Source organism: Aplidium turbinatum, chromosome 2, assembly GCF_918807975.1.
Source record: "Aplidium turbinatum chromosome 2, kaAplTurb1.1, whole genome shotgun sequence".
NCBI classification, from domain to species: domain Eukaryota; kingdom Metazoa; phylum Chordata; class Ascidiacea; order Aplousobranchia; family Polyclinidae; genus Aplidium; species Aplidium turbinatum.
This window is the reverse complement of record NC_137473.1, coordinates 43,971,745-43,991,158: the sequence shown is the minus strand read 5'-3', so window position 1 is coordinate 43,991,158 and position 19,414 is coordinate 43,971,745. Positions and strand designations below refer to the sequence as shown.

At 38.9% G+C, this 19,414-nt stretch overlaps 1 protein-coding gene across 1 annotated transcript in view; it reads left to right on the top strand.

The window, feature by feature from the left end:
* Positions 1-1,120: 1,120 nt before the first annotated feature.
* Positions 1,121-19,414, top strand: part of LOC145765284 (dipeptidyl peptidase 4-like) — a 29,666-nt gene continuing 11,372 nt past the window's right edge. Inside the window, exons 1-8 of the mRNA XM_082577086.1 lie at positions 1,121-1,253; positions 2,133-2,253; positions 2,612-2,735; positions 4,449-4,573; positions 4,928-5,127; positions 6,134-6,267; positions 18,739-18,854; positions 19,183-19,324. Coding sequence (XP_082433212.1) covers positions 1,157-1,253; positions 2,133-2,253; positions 2,612-2,735; positions 4,449-4,573; positions 4,928-5,127; positions 6,134-6,267; positions 18,739-18,854; positions 19,183-19,324 — 1,059 coding nt within the window. The 5' untranslated portion in view covers positions 1,121-1,156. The remainder of the gene's footprint in view (positions 1,254-2,132; positions 2,254-2,611; positions 2,736-4,448; positions 4,574-4,927; positions 5,128-6,133; positions 6,268-18,738; positions 18,855-19,182; positions 19,325-19,414) is intronic.

Below are 19,414 nucleotides of genomic sequence, written 5' to 3'. Positions count from 1 at the left end.
AGCTTGAATCAATGGGCCACAAACACAACAGTTTAAACGAACGATTTTATACGAATGGCAAATGACAGAGAAGTTTGGAAGACCATGATCGCCAACGTCTGTATCAGATCAGGCACATAATCATCATCAATGGTGTGTAGGCTGTGCAGGTAGCAAAGTCAGCTCGTCTTAACGGTTGCAAAATACACTTAGTTTACTTGTAGAGACTTTAAACTACAGTATATAAGTTGAAAATATTCAGTCTACAAGGTTTCAAATTTTTGAATTTCAAACTTTTGACGTTTTCGATTTATTTGCTTCTTTAGACGTTTTAATCAAATATTGAAATTAAATTTTGAAATATTAAAAATGTACAACAAACTGTGCAGTGATAACTAGGGTAGACATGTAACTGTTTTTACTGATCATTATCATCACTGCATCATGGAAAATCAAAAAATCGAAACAGAGCTCTGCTCTCCAACTTATCTCTCTTCACAAAAGCAGAAAATGTGTTGACGATTGTCGCATTGCGTGACTGAGCAAAACCGTCTGCTTCAACATCTCAATCTACCAGGCTGTGGAGTCGGAGTCGCAGTCGTGCAGTCGGAGTAGAAATCGGCGGGATTTTGGTGTGTCTGGAGTCGGACTCGTTAAAAAATAGCTGCCTCCGACTCTGGTTTGACAAAAAATGATAAACAATAAGAAATTTTGTCTGCAATACACTTTTTCAAACTATTGCTTCTTGTCCTCTGTATTGCGTTCCAAACCTTTACCAAAAATAGAAGTGTTGGTTTTTGTCAGTTTTGCAAAAGTTCTCGTTTCAACTTAGATTACAAATTCAATGAAATTAATTATTAAAAGAAATTAAACGCACACCCGAAAGTGGAACCAGCGCCGTTAAGGTACTGGACTTTGTTCCTTCGTAAAGTGATTGAGTGTAAAGTGATTGGCTCTTAACCAACTAAACAATCCGGGAAGACAATGAGGCATTAGATCCAATCCTCAACAAGAAGAAAGAACATTACCTAATGATAAATGCAAAAATGAACGTTTAAACAAGTCAGTTTCTTTCCTGATATATAAATATAAAAGTAAAAATAATTTTACAAACAAGTTTGCATTTACAGTACAGTCGGCAAGTCCTAGTTGTTGCATCCCACAAATCGTAACCAAGATGGGAATAAAATTAGGTTTTATTTTTCTATTTGCTATGCTGGTTATTGGATTCGCTATCATCTACTTGAGTCGTAATGGTCAAACAAGAATCAAAAGTAAGGAAGTTAACTATACAGTATTGTTAGAGTCTGGACACTATTGCTGATCAAAATGTTCTAACAACTTGTTCGTTGTAGGCTAGTTGGTATCATTAAGCAATATAATTGCAGGAGTCGGAAGTCTTTAGACAGATATCATACCTACTAATCTATCGAGCAAGCGCAGACCAGTTATTTTTGGGTTTGGAGTAAATTGGGCGGGCCAATCAAACATTAACCTAATGCCCTAAACGATTGGCTTCCATTGCACAGAATTGTCTACAGCAGAGTAGGCTACTTCAAGCCCAAAGTTACCATGCAGAAGCCCAATCAAGCGAGCTAGTCTATTTGTAATTCCCAAAGCTGCAACTCAATTTTGTAGGTCAAAACTATGTGGAACAGTAGCCCAATGACGAAAGATACCAAATAGACCAAAGAAAGTTGTTGAATGTAGCCTACTACGATTTCCTGGCTTATAGTCGGTTTCTAGACCAAGCAATCAGGATCTTACAATCAGAAAGCAGGAATTGTCCAGCATTCCTTAATCGGTAGACTTAGGTTTGATACCTGGTAAAGTCACTTTTAAAAATGGTGCTGAATGTAAATTAATGTAGTCTAAATGGATAGAAAGCAAATGAATGGATTCAGGATGATAATGTTTGCCTACTCGGTTACGTCTTTATGTAGCTGGGCTGACACTATCTCTACTGAGTAAAGTGTCAAAAACAATTCATATCTGCGATGGATTCAGCGCTATATAAAACACCTTACTTTATTAAAGATCCTTCAAAGCAAAATAAATAAAAAAAACGCGTTATAAATAAACTTTTTGACTATTAACCTAACCATAGAATGATAAAATAAACTGATGTACAGTAATTACATAATTAATTTTAGGATCTATTTCTGCAACAATCTACTCTCTCGATGACACAGTTGTAGTGAAAGAATCTCAAGAAAAAGCAGGCGAGGATCTTCCACCGTTTACTTTTAACGATTTGTGGGATCCAAAGTTCTCGTAAGTTAACTTTCCAACTCATTTAATGCCATTTTATAGAGCAGTGAGAAAGAGCATGTGTTACAGATAGGGAAAAAATGAAGTAGGCATACATAGGCCTACGTCCTCCTTTCACCATTTGAAAATATTGAAATGAAAGGCACACTAAACGGACAAGAGCTTACAAGCATTTACTTTTGACGGTCGCCATTGCATGATGTTTTTGTGTCATCAAAAGTTTGTGTCAATTTTGTAGTCTTGCGAGTAAGATTGTAGCCTACTTTAGTTAGTTTTTCTTACCAAAAGTGGATCATTAGGCCATTCTTTCAGTTTCTTATGTCAGACACATGTTATTTGTATGAACGATTCTTATTTACAGGTACAGCAACTTTTACCCCAACTGGGTGTCATCTTCACAATACTTGTACAGAGATAGCAAAGGGATACAAAAGTACGACTTTGACACCAATACAACTTCAGTGATTGTATCTGATGAGTTTTATGTAAGTCATTAATGACACAAACAGTGACTCGTCGTTGCCGTTCAAATAAAGACCAAAAAGTTAGAATGTTTGTAGCCTATTCTATCAAATTGTTTGGTCATAAAGTATGGGTTATTTGATAGGGCTACCATATGTCCTCTTTCAAGAGGATTTCTCCTCATTTTTCAAAAAAACTTAACTATCCTCCAAGGATACTCAAAAAAGCTCAAATGTTTTCTTTTTTGGCATTTGAAGTTTTTTTGCTTATATTTTCATCAGGACTTTATTGTTTGGTGACTTTTTGGCTACGACTTGTAGGCTATTTGGTTTCTAAAAACTTTCTGTACCAATGTAACATGCAAATTCATACATTCTGCAAGAAATTTGGGCATCTAGTGGAACTGTTGTTGTACGTTCATTGTAACATTATTAAACACCACTGTTTTGCAGTTATCATAAGTAATGGCGGTGAGTGGTGATCGAGTGCGACCAGAGCAGCGAGTCCACTTGTTAGGATTTTTTTTCATTTGAGAAAATCTGAATAACAAATTTACATAAAAGGAAAGTTGTGACGTTATTAGCAAAACTGAGGAATCAAACAATAAGTAAATCACGAGGAAATAAGACATTGAAAATTACAACCTAAATACAAAAAATGCAAATAGTTTATCGTATTTATATTTTAAGGTCTTCATACTTTCACAAAAAAACTATTCTTTCACCCAACTATGTTTTACATTGATTTAACGCTTGAAGAAGTTCCTGATTTCAAACTTAAAAGTTTGGCTAGTTTGTTATGTAAAATGAATCGAAAAAAATGTCCAAAGTGCACTGTGCATGACACTTAATTACGTAATTGTAAAAACTTATTGTGTTACCTGGGAAAGGGAATTAAAAAGATGTTATCATATGATTTTTGAAAATTTCATTCAGTTATTAAAATTTGGAAAAAACCTGGAAAAGCGTTGTAGAATGTAACAAATCAGGTCGTATCTTTAAGTAGCGATGGTTGAGGAAACTGTAAAATAATCATGTGCGAAAGCTGATAAATAAATTTGCTTGTTTTTTTTGTCTGTTTTTTTGCTGTACATTTTGCTGCATAAGTGAATTTTTAAGCCTATCTAAAAAGCTGTAAAAGATTCTTCAAACGTAAAATTCTACTTGCATTTTACTTAGGCTTTGAGGAAACGTATCCACTTTTTAGGCGATGAAAATATGGTAGGCCTATTATAGTAATATGTTTTCGAACTGAAAAACTATTAGTAATAATCTACAAACGCCATACGTTATAGGCTGCCGATCAAACCAATTGGGAAAAGTCACATTGACTTGAAAAATGTCGACATGAATTAAAAAATATAGGGCAACTCTCCATTAGTGATTCAATACGGTTTTAAAAAAAAAATAAATGGCATGTTGTTGCCGTCATAATACACAATGAGTATTTGAGATAGACTGGGTTAAGTTCAGTGAAATTTTTCACAACTTTAATGCTTTTGAGATGCATTGCAAAGATTGACGTGTCTCAACCTCTGCTGTGGCTTTTAGTGTTAAAGAAAAAAATAAAATATAGCCTAGGCCTACATCTTTCTATTTGAGCAAAATGCTGAAAAAGCCGCTTTTTATGATGGAAAAGCTTTATCAAAATAAATATGATACAAATCACTGGTTATGGCTGATTTTGCTGACTTTTGCACTTATACTGGCCATTAGTGATATCAATAATAATTGTAGCAAGCTACTGGAGCAAACGGTTGGAGCATTTCTAATGATGAAGAATTTCTTCTCGTCCGATTAAGTTACACCAAACAATGGCGGCATTCGTATAACGCTTCCTATGCTGTGTATAAAATAAGCACGTGAGTTTCATGTCTTCTTGAGTAACTTGCTCCACTTTTTCGCGGTAATATTTTGTGATGATTTATGTTAAACATGTACATAATTTTATTGTTTTTCAAAAAAATGAATAATGAATGTCTCAAGAATTTTAGCTTTGCGTTGTTGTTGAGGACAGACCTGTTGTATTTATTTGTTTTTTGTTTTTTTCCACATGCAGTCAGTGCGAACTTTCATCAACAGCCTTTTTAAAAATACCTAATTTGTTGTAACCGTTCATTGTTTCCAAAATGCGCCTAATCTGTTAAGTTTAGTGCATTCTGTAGTCAAAGCAATGTAAGATTTAAGAATTGTGCTGAAAATTATGCGTTTTGCAGAGAAGAGCTGCAAACAACTACAAATTCAACAGATGTCCAATATATGACCTGGACCCCAACAGATCATGGATTGCTTTGGATTACTGAGAATAACATACATTACATGACCAACGTATCCGAACCCGATTCCTACACTCAATTAACAAACGACGGAGAAAAAGATAAAATACTCAATGGAGTTCCTGATTGGGTTTATGAAGGTCAGAAAACATTATGCGTGACGTTGCCGTGAATCAGAAGTTAGATTGTCGCTTTTATTGAAAGCTTTCGATAAAAATCATTGAAAATAAGTCAAATTATACAATGCTTTACTAGTTTCTAATGCGGAATCTTTACATTTGTGCATTGTTTTTCTTTTTAAACTACCATTGGTTTATTTATAGCTAAAACTGATACGAAACGCTCTGCGCAGCCTTAATGTATTGCCTGCCTATGCCATATGGCCTAACCTACTGTATAATTTGTATGATAACTGAAAAAGCGATCTGGTACTAATGCACTTTCTCAAGTGGGCGACTTATAATCAGAAGCAATCACTCAGAAACAAAACAATAGTTGTTTTTTCTAAGTTTAAATCTTAAATCATTTGGCTAAGCTATTACTCACAACAGTACAGTATTTCAATATTTTTTTGTGTGTTGCAGAACTGCGGTTGTCGTTCTTGAGAACTCATCAGTAGCCTACAACTAATCAAAACGAAAAAAATTACATTTTAAATCGATAAAATACCAGTACAACTGCAATACCTTGAAACGAGTTCGAAAATACATTTTAAATTTGGTAAAAGTCAATACCGGTAACTGTTTAAAACCCCCATTGTCTTTTTTTCTTCTTTATTCTTTTTTTTATCGTGTTAGTAAATAACTTAGACTACGGAATAGGCCAAATACAGAAAACTCTCATCGACCAAATAGCCTACTAAACTTTGTTTAGTCCGTCTGAGCAATAGCAAACAGTAAAAAGAGTAGGCCTACGTACAATTAAACGATTAAATTAATAATTAATAATAACATGGCTACCTAGAGATACGATCTCCAAGTGCTCATGATAGTAATTAATGTGGCCAAATGATTTAAGGTTAGACTTAAAAAAACTAAATTGATTTGTTTTCTTAGTATATTGCATGTATACAGTATGTTTCTTAAAGCAGAAACAATGGCTATCTACAAACTTTGTGTGGACTTTTTATTTTTGTTGCATTTCTAGAGGAAATGGTGTCGACCAACAATAATATCTTCTGGTCACCTGATTCCCAATACCTTGTTTACTTGGTCACCAATGATACGAATGTGGAACGAATTGAATTTACAAAATACAAAGACCTCGTTTATCCAGAAACGGTACTTTGTAAGCTATTAGACTGATTTCTTAAAAATATTCCAAAATATAAAATTTATATCTCAAGACTTGGTTGGTTTTAAATCTTTATCCTCGGACTGATAAAGCTTTTTGACTCTGAGGGTTTAATCCTTGATCTACAGAAGAACAGACATGGACAAACTACGGCCCGCGGGCCAAATCCGGCGCGTTCGTTATTTAATCTAGTCCGCCTGATATTGACGGAAATGAATTCTTTAACCCAATTCATTACTACTTTTTCTAATGCACACACAACCATTCTATCTTATTGAAATTTTGTTATGTAGGCCGTAGGGCAGGGCTTCCCAAACTGGGGGTTGCAAACCCCCAAGGGGTTGCTTAACGAACTTCAGGGATCGCAGAAAGTATACCAATTTGCACAAGGTACTGCATATTAGCATTTTTTTGCGAGATGTTGTGACAGTTATTACCTTTATTAAGAGTCGCGCACTCAATACGCTGCCCATATTTTGGAAAGTTTATGAGGTGAATTGGAATCGGAGTTAAAAACTCTTTCACTGCATTGTAAAGTGAGGTGGCTTTCAAAAGACAAAGCTTTAAAATGGCTAGCCAATTCACGTCAAAAAATGAAATCGTGAGTTTTTCAACAGAATAAAATTCAGTCTTCGTCCGCCATTTTCGCAATAACATCTAGCTTTTGAAATTGTATGCCAAATGTCAGATTAGCTTGAAAAACCAAACGAATTTAATTTGTCCTCTCCTAGGAGAAAACATCAACATTTTGCTTTGAAATCTAAAATTGATGCGTCCATCAAATAATTGAACATCTGGAAGCCAAAATTTCAAAATGATTTATCTGAAAATTTCTCATTTCGTCTACCGTTCCAGCCTAAGCAATATTGAAACCGCCTTGAGACCTGCATTAACAAACACTGAGCCACGACTGGACTTGCTTTGTGAGTGACAAAAAGCAGTCCCACGCATTACACTGATTTAATGCGTTGGCTTTTTTGTTTTGTTTCCAGTAGGCTGTCCATAGGTTTCGTTGTTATGGTCAGAAATAAATAAAAAAAAACTGAACTGAGTACGATAAATTGTTTTTCGTTTTCGTTAGATTTAAGCTTTTAATAAATATCACAAATGTATATTTCGCACTGTTCGTCGTTTCAATGGTAAGTGGCCGCGAAACAGTTTAGGAGATTAAAAGGGCTCGCGAGCAAAAAAAGTTTGTGAAGCCCTGCCCTAGGGATGTTTGTGAAGCCCTGCCGTAGGGTATATGCTCTATGGTTTATTGAATGTCACAGCTAAGCATTGTTAATTTAGTTTATTGTTTCGTCACAGTTAAACAATTGTCGAAACTTTGTTTAATGGCATGATTGGTCTGTCGTATAGCTGGCAGCAGGGCAAGCTTTGTGAGTGCCAAACTTAATCAAGTTATGCTTACATCTAGTGACAGTTTCAGTGTGAAAGCTAAATAAGGTTTGTTGTTGCTAACTATGCTCACATGGCCCGCTTGTCAAAGATTAAAAATTTATTGGCCCGTGGTCCAAAAAGCTTGCCCACCCCTGATGTAAAAGCTTCGTTCACGAAGCCTTACACTTACCAACTGAGCTATAGGATTGTTGCAACACAGACAAGCTAAGTTATGAGTTATATTTTCTTTGAAATGTAGAGTCAGTTGGTCAAACAAAAACTTGTTACCAGTAAAAAAACTGGGCCAAAGTGTTTGACCTGGGCAAACAAAATATTAAATTTTGCAAAATGTCAATACCATGCGCCCAACATCATTGAAAGGCCTAGGTTATAATTACATGCAAGCAGTTGACGAGGCTGACATCAGGCGAGTGTGGCTTTGCAGAAGCTTTGGTGAACTATATTGCAAAGGTGGCAAGGATTTCCAAACAATTGTATCTACGAATTTGAGCAATTTGTGTCGCTACGTGATTTTGCAAATAATATTTAATAAATTATCTGGCTAAGCTATATTCAGTGATGTACGCGCATACAAAAAATATTGACGCCGTCAGCGCAAACGCAAACGTTCGAAAAACTATACGCCGCATGCGTCAACGCAACTTGTAAAAAAAGTTGGCGGCGTCAGCGTTAGCGCATACTCTAGCGCGAAATTATCTTTTTGGCCGGAAGGCACATCGATCTGGCATTGAAAATATAAGTTTTTGCCTTTCGAAGAAGAGAGCTTAAAATACTTTTCCATGTAGGGCCATGGATTTGTATTATCATGCTCCATTTCACTTGGAGATTAGTATTACCGTAATTTATTCCCTGAATACAATAGTGTAGTGTAAGAAACTGTACCATATGCCTATCATGAAAATTCTAGTATTATACTAACTGTCGCTCCTAGTAATATACTAACTGTCGCTCCCTAAAAATCCATTATAAAAAACACTATTTTTAAAATGATTCCGTTTGAATAAGACTAATGTTGCTTTTAATGCCATAATTCTCTCAGTAAGCTCTATGCTTTTTTTTGATAAGATTTTTAAAAAGTGGGTTAATGGAAGACAAAACTGCCAGACACAAGCAAGTTTAGATTCTGAACTGCACAACTCTTTGTTATTAGCATTCAGGGATAGTTAGCATTACTAGTGTTATTAGCAGTAGGCTACTCAAAAGCCTCTCACAATTGGCCCCTGGATGCATGTTTTGCTAAACTGCTCATCAAGGTACAAAACATATTATATAATTACATACTTACGCATCAGAATGTATAAATTGTCAAGTGAAAATTACCTTAGCTTGATAGCCTACTGTATGTAGGCCTACACATTACTACGCTACATAGCCTACAACAAGAATAACCGGCAAAGGCAAAGTAATGTACTACATATAACATACAGAGTACAACATCATGCAAGCAATCACGGTCGGAGACCAAATATTTGAGTTTGTTTAGATACATAGGCTGCACTGCTCATTGCCTGAGAAGTTTCTGATTTGCCCCAAAATGCAAGACTTAACTAATATAAATTAAAGTGCTCACAATTGCTTACAAACGCCTTCAACACTGCTTGACTAAAAAAACTTCACACTACGAAGCCAAGTCATTGTTTACATTTTACATGGAGCGACATTACCAACCTACCTACTTGCTTGCTTGTAACATTATATTCCTGTTCTAACCCGTAATTTCTCAGTAGGCCTAAGTTGTTTTAACTAATTCTTTATTTTTTTCTGCAAAACTTCAGTCTCCACGTGGGACTCTAGCGTCAAAGGCAGTAGTGCGATATACAAACAAATTCCAGCTGACTGAACAATAGATGACACTGTGACACAACACTAGAACAATGGGCAAATGCAAGACGTCAACATTTCGCAGTTTGACAAAAAAAATTGCAAACAACAACTAAGATATTAAAAAGTATGCGTTGACGCTATGCGCTAAAAAACCGCGAAAACTTTACGGCGCATCCTCAAGCGCAAACTATCCAAAAAAATGTGGCCGCAAGCGTTAGCGCAAACAAAAAGTCTACGCCGCATGTATGCGGCGTAGAATTTGCGGCGCATACGTACATCTCTGGCTATATTATTGATTGCCCTCTATAACTTTTCGACAGTTTCACAAGTCCTACTGTCCTACTCAGATTCATTTTGAATATCTATTGGAACAAGCAAGTTGTAAATATTAAAATCTTCTAACAAGCATCTGTTTTCTTCAATCGATGGCTTTTTTCACAAAGCTAACTACGTTGGGTCTGTCATCTCTCCTCAATGGACAATCATGGACTCCCCATAAGGTCACCTTACTCGGGAAACACTTCACAGACCACCACAATGTTAGTGCCCCAATGAATAAACAACACACCTATAATGTCTGCAACTTAGACACTCGACATTGGACCCTTGCTGCCGATCAGGATTCGTAGAGGCACGCTGTAGCCTACATGGGGCCGACTCTAATAATTGTGAAACCCGTATTGCCTAGCAACAAGAAAACCGTCGAAATATACAGGCAAAATTTCCCACCTCCCACTGGTGGCAGGTTTCCATCTACATGTTAGCACTACGGCCTCGCCTGCCAGTCACGCATTGGACTTTTTAGCCATAACAGAGCCTGGAAATGACGTGATTCTGAACTACAATCTTTACGAAGTCGTCTGCTGCCATATACGTAGTCGCACATAGCTACTGTCAGCCTGTTAGTCAATAAATATACCTACAAGCTACGTTGCATGCGAATGTATAGGCTACTTTATAAACGACGTAAATATGACATATTCTGTGTTTTGTCCATACCAAAGCAGCCAATACTATTATTTTTCGATGAGCTACGTTTTTTTACTACGGATTGGACGAAAGATAACATTGGTCATTGTTTACATACAAACCAGATGACATTGTAGCAACAAACAAAAACCGAAATAACTTAAACATTGTATTTTATTTAACTGCAGACAGGACTCCACTATTTCGACCTAAAAGGTCTCTTCAGTGCAGTAAATCGTACACTAGACAAGAACGCCTTATATTACCAATTTGTTTGTTTGTTTGTCATATCTTTATCCTGCATTGCGGGAAAACGGACTTGAGCGCTATGCATCGGTGTACTGTACGCCTTCCGACGTACACCTGACCCACGCTTCAGCCGACTGCAATGTCTGTTTCCGGTTGTCTACTCTACTTATGACTTAAATTTGGTACTACCCATTACTCGAAATCGATCACCTTAACAACCGAATTTTGCTGGGTCTTTAACGGACCCTGCATCCGACAGTTGTGCTTTATTTATGTCCGACAAGAACGGCTACCAGGTTAGGCCTCAATTGATTACTTCTGACTCAAGCTGACCTATGTTTATACAAGTACACGAAAACACTTACTTGTAATCCACGCACACAAGCCAACCATCATCAGAAAGAATTAATGAAAAATGTGACCGTCCACCGCTCAAGTCGAAACACAAAAAGAACACTTTTCGATAAATGAAACACTAATTCAAACTCATTCAAGTGGAGGTCACTGAAGCGTGAACGCAAAACAAGAACATTCAAAAAATAAGAAAGGAATTGCATAAATCGTTTCTACATGCCCGCACCCGAAACCGGAGCAAGCCTACGAGGGTTTCTAAATTCAAAGGAAACGATTAGATACAAACACATAACGTATAGCGTCAATGACTGAGCACGAGTAAAAAACGTAGCCTAACTACCCTAATGATAACTGCCTCTGATCCAGAATCAAAGGTGTGGGAAATGTTGAGCAACGCCTAATCAGACGGTGTAAAGCGAAATGCTGCACTCACAACGATGTGATTGAAGATACCATTCATAATCGACACGTAGTAAATATACAAACTAATTAGGCCTACATAAACTACAATAGTCGCACAGGAATTAAGAATCAAGCAGTTGAAAAATTAGTAATGTTAACCACTTAACCTAACATTTCGATAACGAAAACGTACATGATAACCTAACACTTCGATAACCAGAACATACACGATAATCTAAACACTTCGATCATCATAACCATAGCAGCTCTTACCGGAGAAATGGAACAACACGAAATGTTTCCTTATTGGAAGCTGCTCGTAACAAATTAATACACAATACAAACAAATACTACAAAGCAAACTGAATACCCAGGGCAAATATCAATGATTGTCCATTCGCGCGAGAATCAGTTTATCGATCATCAGTCATTTCATCAACCTTTCCTTCCAGAAGACACACCTTTCGGATATCACGAACCAAAGTGGAGTGGGCAGTGCGCACCTTGATTCGACGCACAAGTTCATTACTGTCAGGCATTACATCTACAACAATTCCCTTAGGCCAGCGTCCGCGTTTGGCAGATTCGTCCATCACTAATACAAGGTCTCCGCGTTTAAAACAGGGAGAAGTACCAAACCATTTCTGCCGTGGTTGAAGTAGTGGTAAATATTCGCTGAGCCAACGCTTCCAGAACACTTCCGTGAGATACTGCGTTTTTCTCCAGGACTTGCGATAATTATCAGCTTTAAGAAACACACCAGGGGGGACTCCATCTGCAATAGAACCTGTTAGTATCATATTTGGGGTCAACGCAAAAAGATCATCGGGGCTGGATGGGAGGGCCGTAATCGGTCGATTGTTTAGAATCCGCTCTATTTCACTCATCAAGGTTAGCAGGTCAAATTCATCGAGGGTTGCTTCTCCAACAAGAGAACGGATCATTTTCCGCACGAGTCGAAAAAATGCTTCGGTGAAGCCATTCTGGTGCGAAGCCAAAGGAGGGCCGAAATGCCAGTCGATTTCTTGTTGCAACATAGCGTCTTGAAAGTTTTTGCTTTTCCACAAGGTTGTACAGGCTTTCAATTCTCGATTCGCCGCGGTAAAATTCCCACCGTTGTCACTGTACATATGGCGAACCGGAGTTACTCTTCTGTTGCAAAAACGGCGAAACGCTTGGATGAACGAACTTGCATCCATGGATTGTACGACTTCGAAATGGACGGCTCTAGTAGCTAAACAGTTGAATATGCAAACGTACCGTTTCACGTTGCTTCTCCCAATTCTTACGTAAATTGGACCCATTAAGTCGGTTCCACAGGCGCTAAATGGAGCATTTCGTGTAACTCTGTGAGCTGGTAAATCACCCATCTGTTGTTGTCCGGTCTTGGCGTTCCAAAATTTGCAATTTAAACAAGAACGTAAAGTTTTCTTCACAGCAGCTCTTCCCTTTAATATCCAGTAGGATTGGTGCATAGCTGCTAAAACATATGAAATACCCATATGTCCTTCACGAATGTGGTAAAACATAATCAGTAATCTCGTCACAGGATGATCACTTGGTAAAAGGATAGGATGCTTTATGGATTTGTCAAGCGAGGCGTTTCGTAAACGGCCCCCAACACGTATTATACCATCCACAATATAAGGATTCAAAGACTTAAGTGGCCGTAAGAACGGCCGTTTGATTTGTGAGTCTGAAGGTAGTTGAACCGGACTTTGGAAACTGGGATGAGCTGGAAGAGTCGTCATTACTTCGGGAAAAGCTTCCCATTGCGTTAACCTCACGATCGCTAGGGTAGCTTTTGACATCTCACCAGTCGTAAGCAAACCCAGGGCAGGCTTTTCGATGTTAACCTTCGCCTTCCATTGCAGATAGGATTTGTACCTCAGTAACCAGGCAACTGAGCGTTGCAACCTGGAAAAGTCAGAATATCGTCTCATTAGCAAGGGCAAGCCGTCACACTTTGGTTCAGATATCCGAACGGCGCAAATCTTCTTCACGTTAGGATCTTCTTTCTTCAGGTCTCCACAAATTTCTGGTTGTATCGGCCACTGGGTTTCAGTGCACATTAAAAATTTTGGTCCATAGAACCACATAACAGCCTCATTTGCCTTACTGTGCGAGAGGCCGCGCGACGCAAAGTCAGCAGGATTATGATCAGTGGGCACATATCTCCACTGATCCAACGAGGTTAATGAATGAAGTAGTTCAAGTCTATTGGCCACAAATGTATGGAAACGAGACGTTCTATTACGTAAATAATGTAGTACAACAGTGGCGTCTGTCCAATAGGTCACAGAAGAAAATTTAAATTCAAGTTCACGAGAAATCATACTACCAAGTTTAACAGCTAGTACAGCTGCAGTCAACTCCAGCCTAGGAACACTAATCGATTTAAGTGGAGCGACTCTAGCTTTTCCCATAACAAGCGCACAAGTAATTAAATTATTCTTATAAACAACACGCACGTAAGCACACGCTCCGTAACCATCAACTGAAGCATCTGAGAATACATGCAATTCGATTTTGTCAGTTTCCTGGTTAGGGAGCTTAAAACTTCTTGCAAGAGATAGCCTACTTCCTTCAAATTTGGTAATGCCTGCACCCATTCTACCCAGGCCCTCTCCAAACCTCCCATGGACGGAAGAGGTTCATCCCAAGACCCAAACGGCAAGTCTCTTGCAAGATTTTCCTAGCAGGCAGGACAAATGGCTGTAGCAGCCCTAGAGGGTCATATGTTTGAGCAATAACTGATAACAGCCCCCTCCTAGTACAAGGTTTTACATTGAGGTTCACTTTAACCTCCAGGCAATCGGAATCCGCATTCCAAAACATGCCCAGTGCCTTCTGAGTAGGCAGTTCTCGTTGCTGCAGGTCAACTACAGTCGAAGCACGATCCTTTTCTGAAATAAGACTTAGAACATCCTTATTATTTGAAAGGAACTTAGTTAATTTAAATCCGCCACTATCAAGAAGTTTGCACAGCTCCTTTATTAAACATGAGGCTTGATTAGGTGTAGCACATGATTTACACAGATCATCCACATAAAAATTTTTTAGCACAGTGCTTACCGTTTCAGGAGAAGCTTCGCTCAAGTTTTCCTCTGCTGTTCGGCGAAGAGCAAAAGCTGCCACGGAAGGTGACGAGGTGGCCCCAAATAGATGCACATTCATCCGAAAGGCTGCGGGGGTGCGAGTTAGATCATTGTCCGGGTACCAGAGAAACCTAAAAACATCACGATCCTTCTCTTCCACAAGTACCTGGTAAAACATACTTTTTATGTCTGCCACCACTGCAATAGGCTCTTGTCTAAAGCGCATTAAGACACCCACAAGACTATTGGTTAGGTCAGGTCCTTGGAGCAGCTTGTCATTCAGCGACACGCCATTGGCCTTAGCACTGCAGTCGAAGACCACCCTAAATTTAGTCAGAACTGACGTGCAGTGATGCGGTACATACCAAGTCTTACCTTCTGGTTCAACAGCTCCATCCGGTATTTGGCAGCAGAAACCGTTAGCAACTAGCTCAGTCATCTTCTCACTGTACTTTCTACACAAGTCGGGATTCGCAATTAGCTTCTTCGTCAGATCTCGAAGACGTTTCTCGGCTACGTAGAGGTTATTCGGCAAGTCAAAGTTGTCTTTCTTCCATGGAAGACCAATTTGGTGATGTTTACCAACTTTTAAGGCAGACCTTTCCATGATGTCAATGGCACGCCTGTCTTCTTTTGACATACACGGCAGTTGCGGCGCATCAAGATCATGGAAATCCTGGTCAAGAATACGTAGTAACTCCTTGCAACCTTGTTTATCTACACCAAGCTCACTGACAAAGTTAACACGTACCTCGTGGTTATCAAGCTCATTCTGGGAGACATAATCCACCCCCCACAACGTCCATCCCAAGGCAGTGTGCAAGCCAAAAGGTTGGTTATCTAACCCATACCTACTCTCACTAACCCGGAACGCATTGTGGACATTTTGCCCCAGCAATAAGTCTACTGTATTTGTTTCTAATTTTGGGAAGGACAGATCTTGAAGATGTGGAAATAGGCTCGTTAGTTCATCTGTAGGAATGCTTGTGTGCACATCGACTATGGAATCCTGCACCAAAGCATCGTTAACAGTAAAAACTCGGCTCTCACCAACTCCTTGAATGAAAAAATGTTTAATTTTTGAAGAGACCTCTGTCACGGCATTGCTGGTGTGCATTTTTACGTTGGCCTTTGCCAAATCTGCACCAATTCGCTTAGCAAGGGCCGTTGTACACAAAGTGGTCTCAGACCCATCATCCATGTAGGCATATGTGTTTACGTAATTATCAGGATTTGATACCCACACTTTGACTGGAACAACTTTATGCAATTTCCTGCTGCGCTCAATCTTTTTGTCATTGTAAGAACTACAGGCGACAAGAACATTGCTGTCATTTTGTGCAGTTTTTGTCCGAGATACAGGCTTGTCAAAATGGAGCAAGGAATTATGACGCTTGCCACATTCTCGACAGACCAGCCCAGAAGAACACTCACGTACGCTGTGCCCAGACTGGAGACAGTTGAAACACAGCCCATGTAATTTAACAAATTGGTGTCGTTTATCAACAGGTCGCTCTTTAAAGGTAGGACATTGCCATAGCCAGTGCACACCTTTACACAACTCACAACTCTTTTGAACGCTTGAAGGCGTAGCAGAGCTTTCCTTAACGGCATTTACCTTGACCTGACTACGCGATCGCGAGTTTTTAGACCCTGTAAACGTTTTTAACTGACTCGCAAACATATCCTGGCCTAATGCACATTCCGCATCAGCCGCAGCATCGTCTACAAGAGTCCTCAACTCCTTAAACCCTCCACAGCCTCTACGAGACATAGGCACAAAATCTCTTTTTATTTTCTCGGGAAGACGATTAAATATTTTATGAATCACTTCAGGTGAGTTTAACTCTGCCAAACGTCCTAGAGACAGATACGTCTGCTCACATTCAAACATTCTGTCTCTGAGGCAGTTTAAAGCAGATGAGTCGAACTCCTTTATGGGGGGACCATTTAACATTCCCTCTCGTAGTCTTGATGCCAAAAGGTTCTGATTACCAAACCGCTGGTCCAATCTTTCCCAAGCAGTTTGATAAGCCAGAGACCTGTTTGAGTGCCCTCCAAGACCACAAATAGCTCTTCCTGCCTCACCTGTGCATAAAGATTGCAGATGCAACATCTTTACATCGTCATCTGGATATATACACGCCACAAATTTAAAGAACTTACGCTTAAACTCTGGATATTCCAGGATATCACTATTAAATTTCTCAAGTGTCACAGGTGGAACCACACCATGTGCGCTCTGCCTGAAGCTGGGCGTCAAAACATTAACTGGCGCCACCGATGGTCCAGCTATACCGAAGCCTTGTGGCTGCATTGTATTCGACACTCTACTCAGCACAATAGGGGACGATGACAAATTACCGACATATGCCTGTCCTACTTGTGAAGTTTCATACGCAGCCGCATTTACGCTCACACCCGGGTAGACGCTAGTCTGAGCACCAGAAATGAAAGGGTTGTCTACACCATTGGTTAACAGCGAAGTTGTTGTACTTAATGAAGACGTTGTACCAATTGGCACATGAGCAAGCGACGTTCCTATAGCAGCACTAGCGTTAACTGTACTGGTGTTTGTTATCATAGAAGGGCTAGACATCGCTCCAGACACATAACTAGGAGACGCCCCAGACGCGACACTTGTATCAGCCGAAGTCTGGCACTGCTCCCTGATAAAGTCCATAGCACGTCCAAGATCAAACCACCTGTGCCTTACAAGCTGCTTACTCGAATCTGAGAGCCAGACATTCGACATTATCTTGTCAAAGGAAATTTTAACATCTCGCAGTTCCATTTCGCAACTTTGTATTAGATTATTCATTTTGTCAACACTCTGCTTTTGTATTAAAGGCCAAATAATTGCTTTTGCATCGCACAAACTCCTTTCTGCATGCGAGAGATTCTCCAAAAACAATGTAAACTCTACTGAAGGGTTCGAATGGCTACTACTCACTAACATGGGAGATTGTGATACTACGGTGTCAGTTAACGTTGTTCTTACGTTAAATTTGCTGTTTATGGTAATTAAAGATTGCTCTCCAAACGACATCAGAGGCGCTGATTGAGTAGCAATCACAGTGACGGCGGAAGTATCTACCTGCGATGGTGCCAAGGTTACGTTACTTTCACTCAATGAAACTTCAGTCATATTTAAAGGGTTCTTGGTTACACTTGATCTAAGGAAATAGTGACTCATTTGCACAACAGCAAGGTAAATCAACAGCTTAGAAGCAAAATACGAGACTATAATGAAACAATGTAACTTACAATGAAATACCTTATTAACTCTTACAACAATAGTGCCTACAGGCTACAACACGAGCACGAACAACAATATGGTACGCTTCCACGTGAAGCAATTAACCAAAAACAACAGATCCACTGACCTAGAGCAACTGGAGACGCACACAAGAATGCCGATTGCCACTAAATTCACGCGCGATGACAAACTACGTCACCGTGCCACTAGGTCCGAGTGAATGAAAGAAAACTAAGCAACTTCTAGTCAAAGCACTAGACAAAAACACAAGGTGACCAGCTCACTACACTGTTACTGAAACCACCGAAAAATAACAGGATTAAACCACAAAGCCTGACCAAAATGGTACAGATGAAATTTTTCAATAATATAATGTAACAACCGAATTTTGCTGGGTCTTTAACGGACCCTGCATCCGACAGTTGTGCTTTATTTATGTCCGACAAGAACGGCTACCAGGTTAGGCCTCAATTGATTACTTCTGACTCAAGCTGACCTATGTTTATACAAGTACACGAAAACACTTACTTGTAATCCACGCACACAAGCCAACCATCATCAGAAAGAATTAATGAAAAATGTGACCGTCCACCGCTCAAGTCGAAACACAAAAAGAACACTTTTCGATAAATGAAACACTAATTCAAACTCATTCAAGTGGAGGTCACTGAAGCGTGAACGCAAAACAAGAACATTCAAAAAATAAGAAAGGAATTGCATAAATCGTTTCTACACTTACTGTAAATAATGCAACGTGGTGATTTTTAAATTTGTTGTACGCATGGAATCACAACCACATTTGGGTACTTTCACCCATCTTACCAAAGTGCTCAAACTGCTGAAGTGGTGAGCTATGCGTATTTCATTTAGATATTTTAGATTTAGAACAACATTATATTTAGGTTTCAGTTGCTTATCCAAAAGCTGGGACGGTTAATCCAACTGTATCTTTACATTGGCTTAACGTTAATCTTTCCTACTCGTTCACGACTTTTCCCTCAGAGAATCTTCTTGGAAGGTAATGAACGCTTACAACTTTAAATTGTGGAGTTACATATAATGAGGAAAAATCCGACCTGCGTAGTTTGGTATAAAAAAGGCAGAAGGTTAATCATGTCAGCACCGATAATGTTATATGTATACATAGGATGTTGTATTCTAATCCAAAGCATGCTGTTGCGTAGTTTTCAATAACGTTAAAGTCATAATAGATGATGATTAGGGCCCTCAAAAATCTATAATCTCGACCCGTATTTATGGTTTTGAAATAAGAATGAATTATGGTGAACCATAAACTTGTTAAAAAACAAATATTACCTGTTAACAACAAATTCCTTAACTTTCAGCGATTATCTGTTTTGTGACCTCCATTGGTACGAAGACTCGAAAGCTTTCTTGGTTTTCTGGTTGAACAGAATATCCAACATTGCATTGACTCAGATCTGCCAAGAAGATGCAATCAACGTTTGGAGATGTCGGGATGTAAATGTAAGTGCTGTTACAGCACAGGAGTCAGTTATTTTGTCTTGAACTATTCCATAACGCCTGATACGACAATAGGATTTATATCGAACAAAT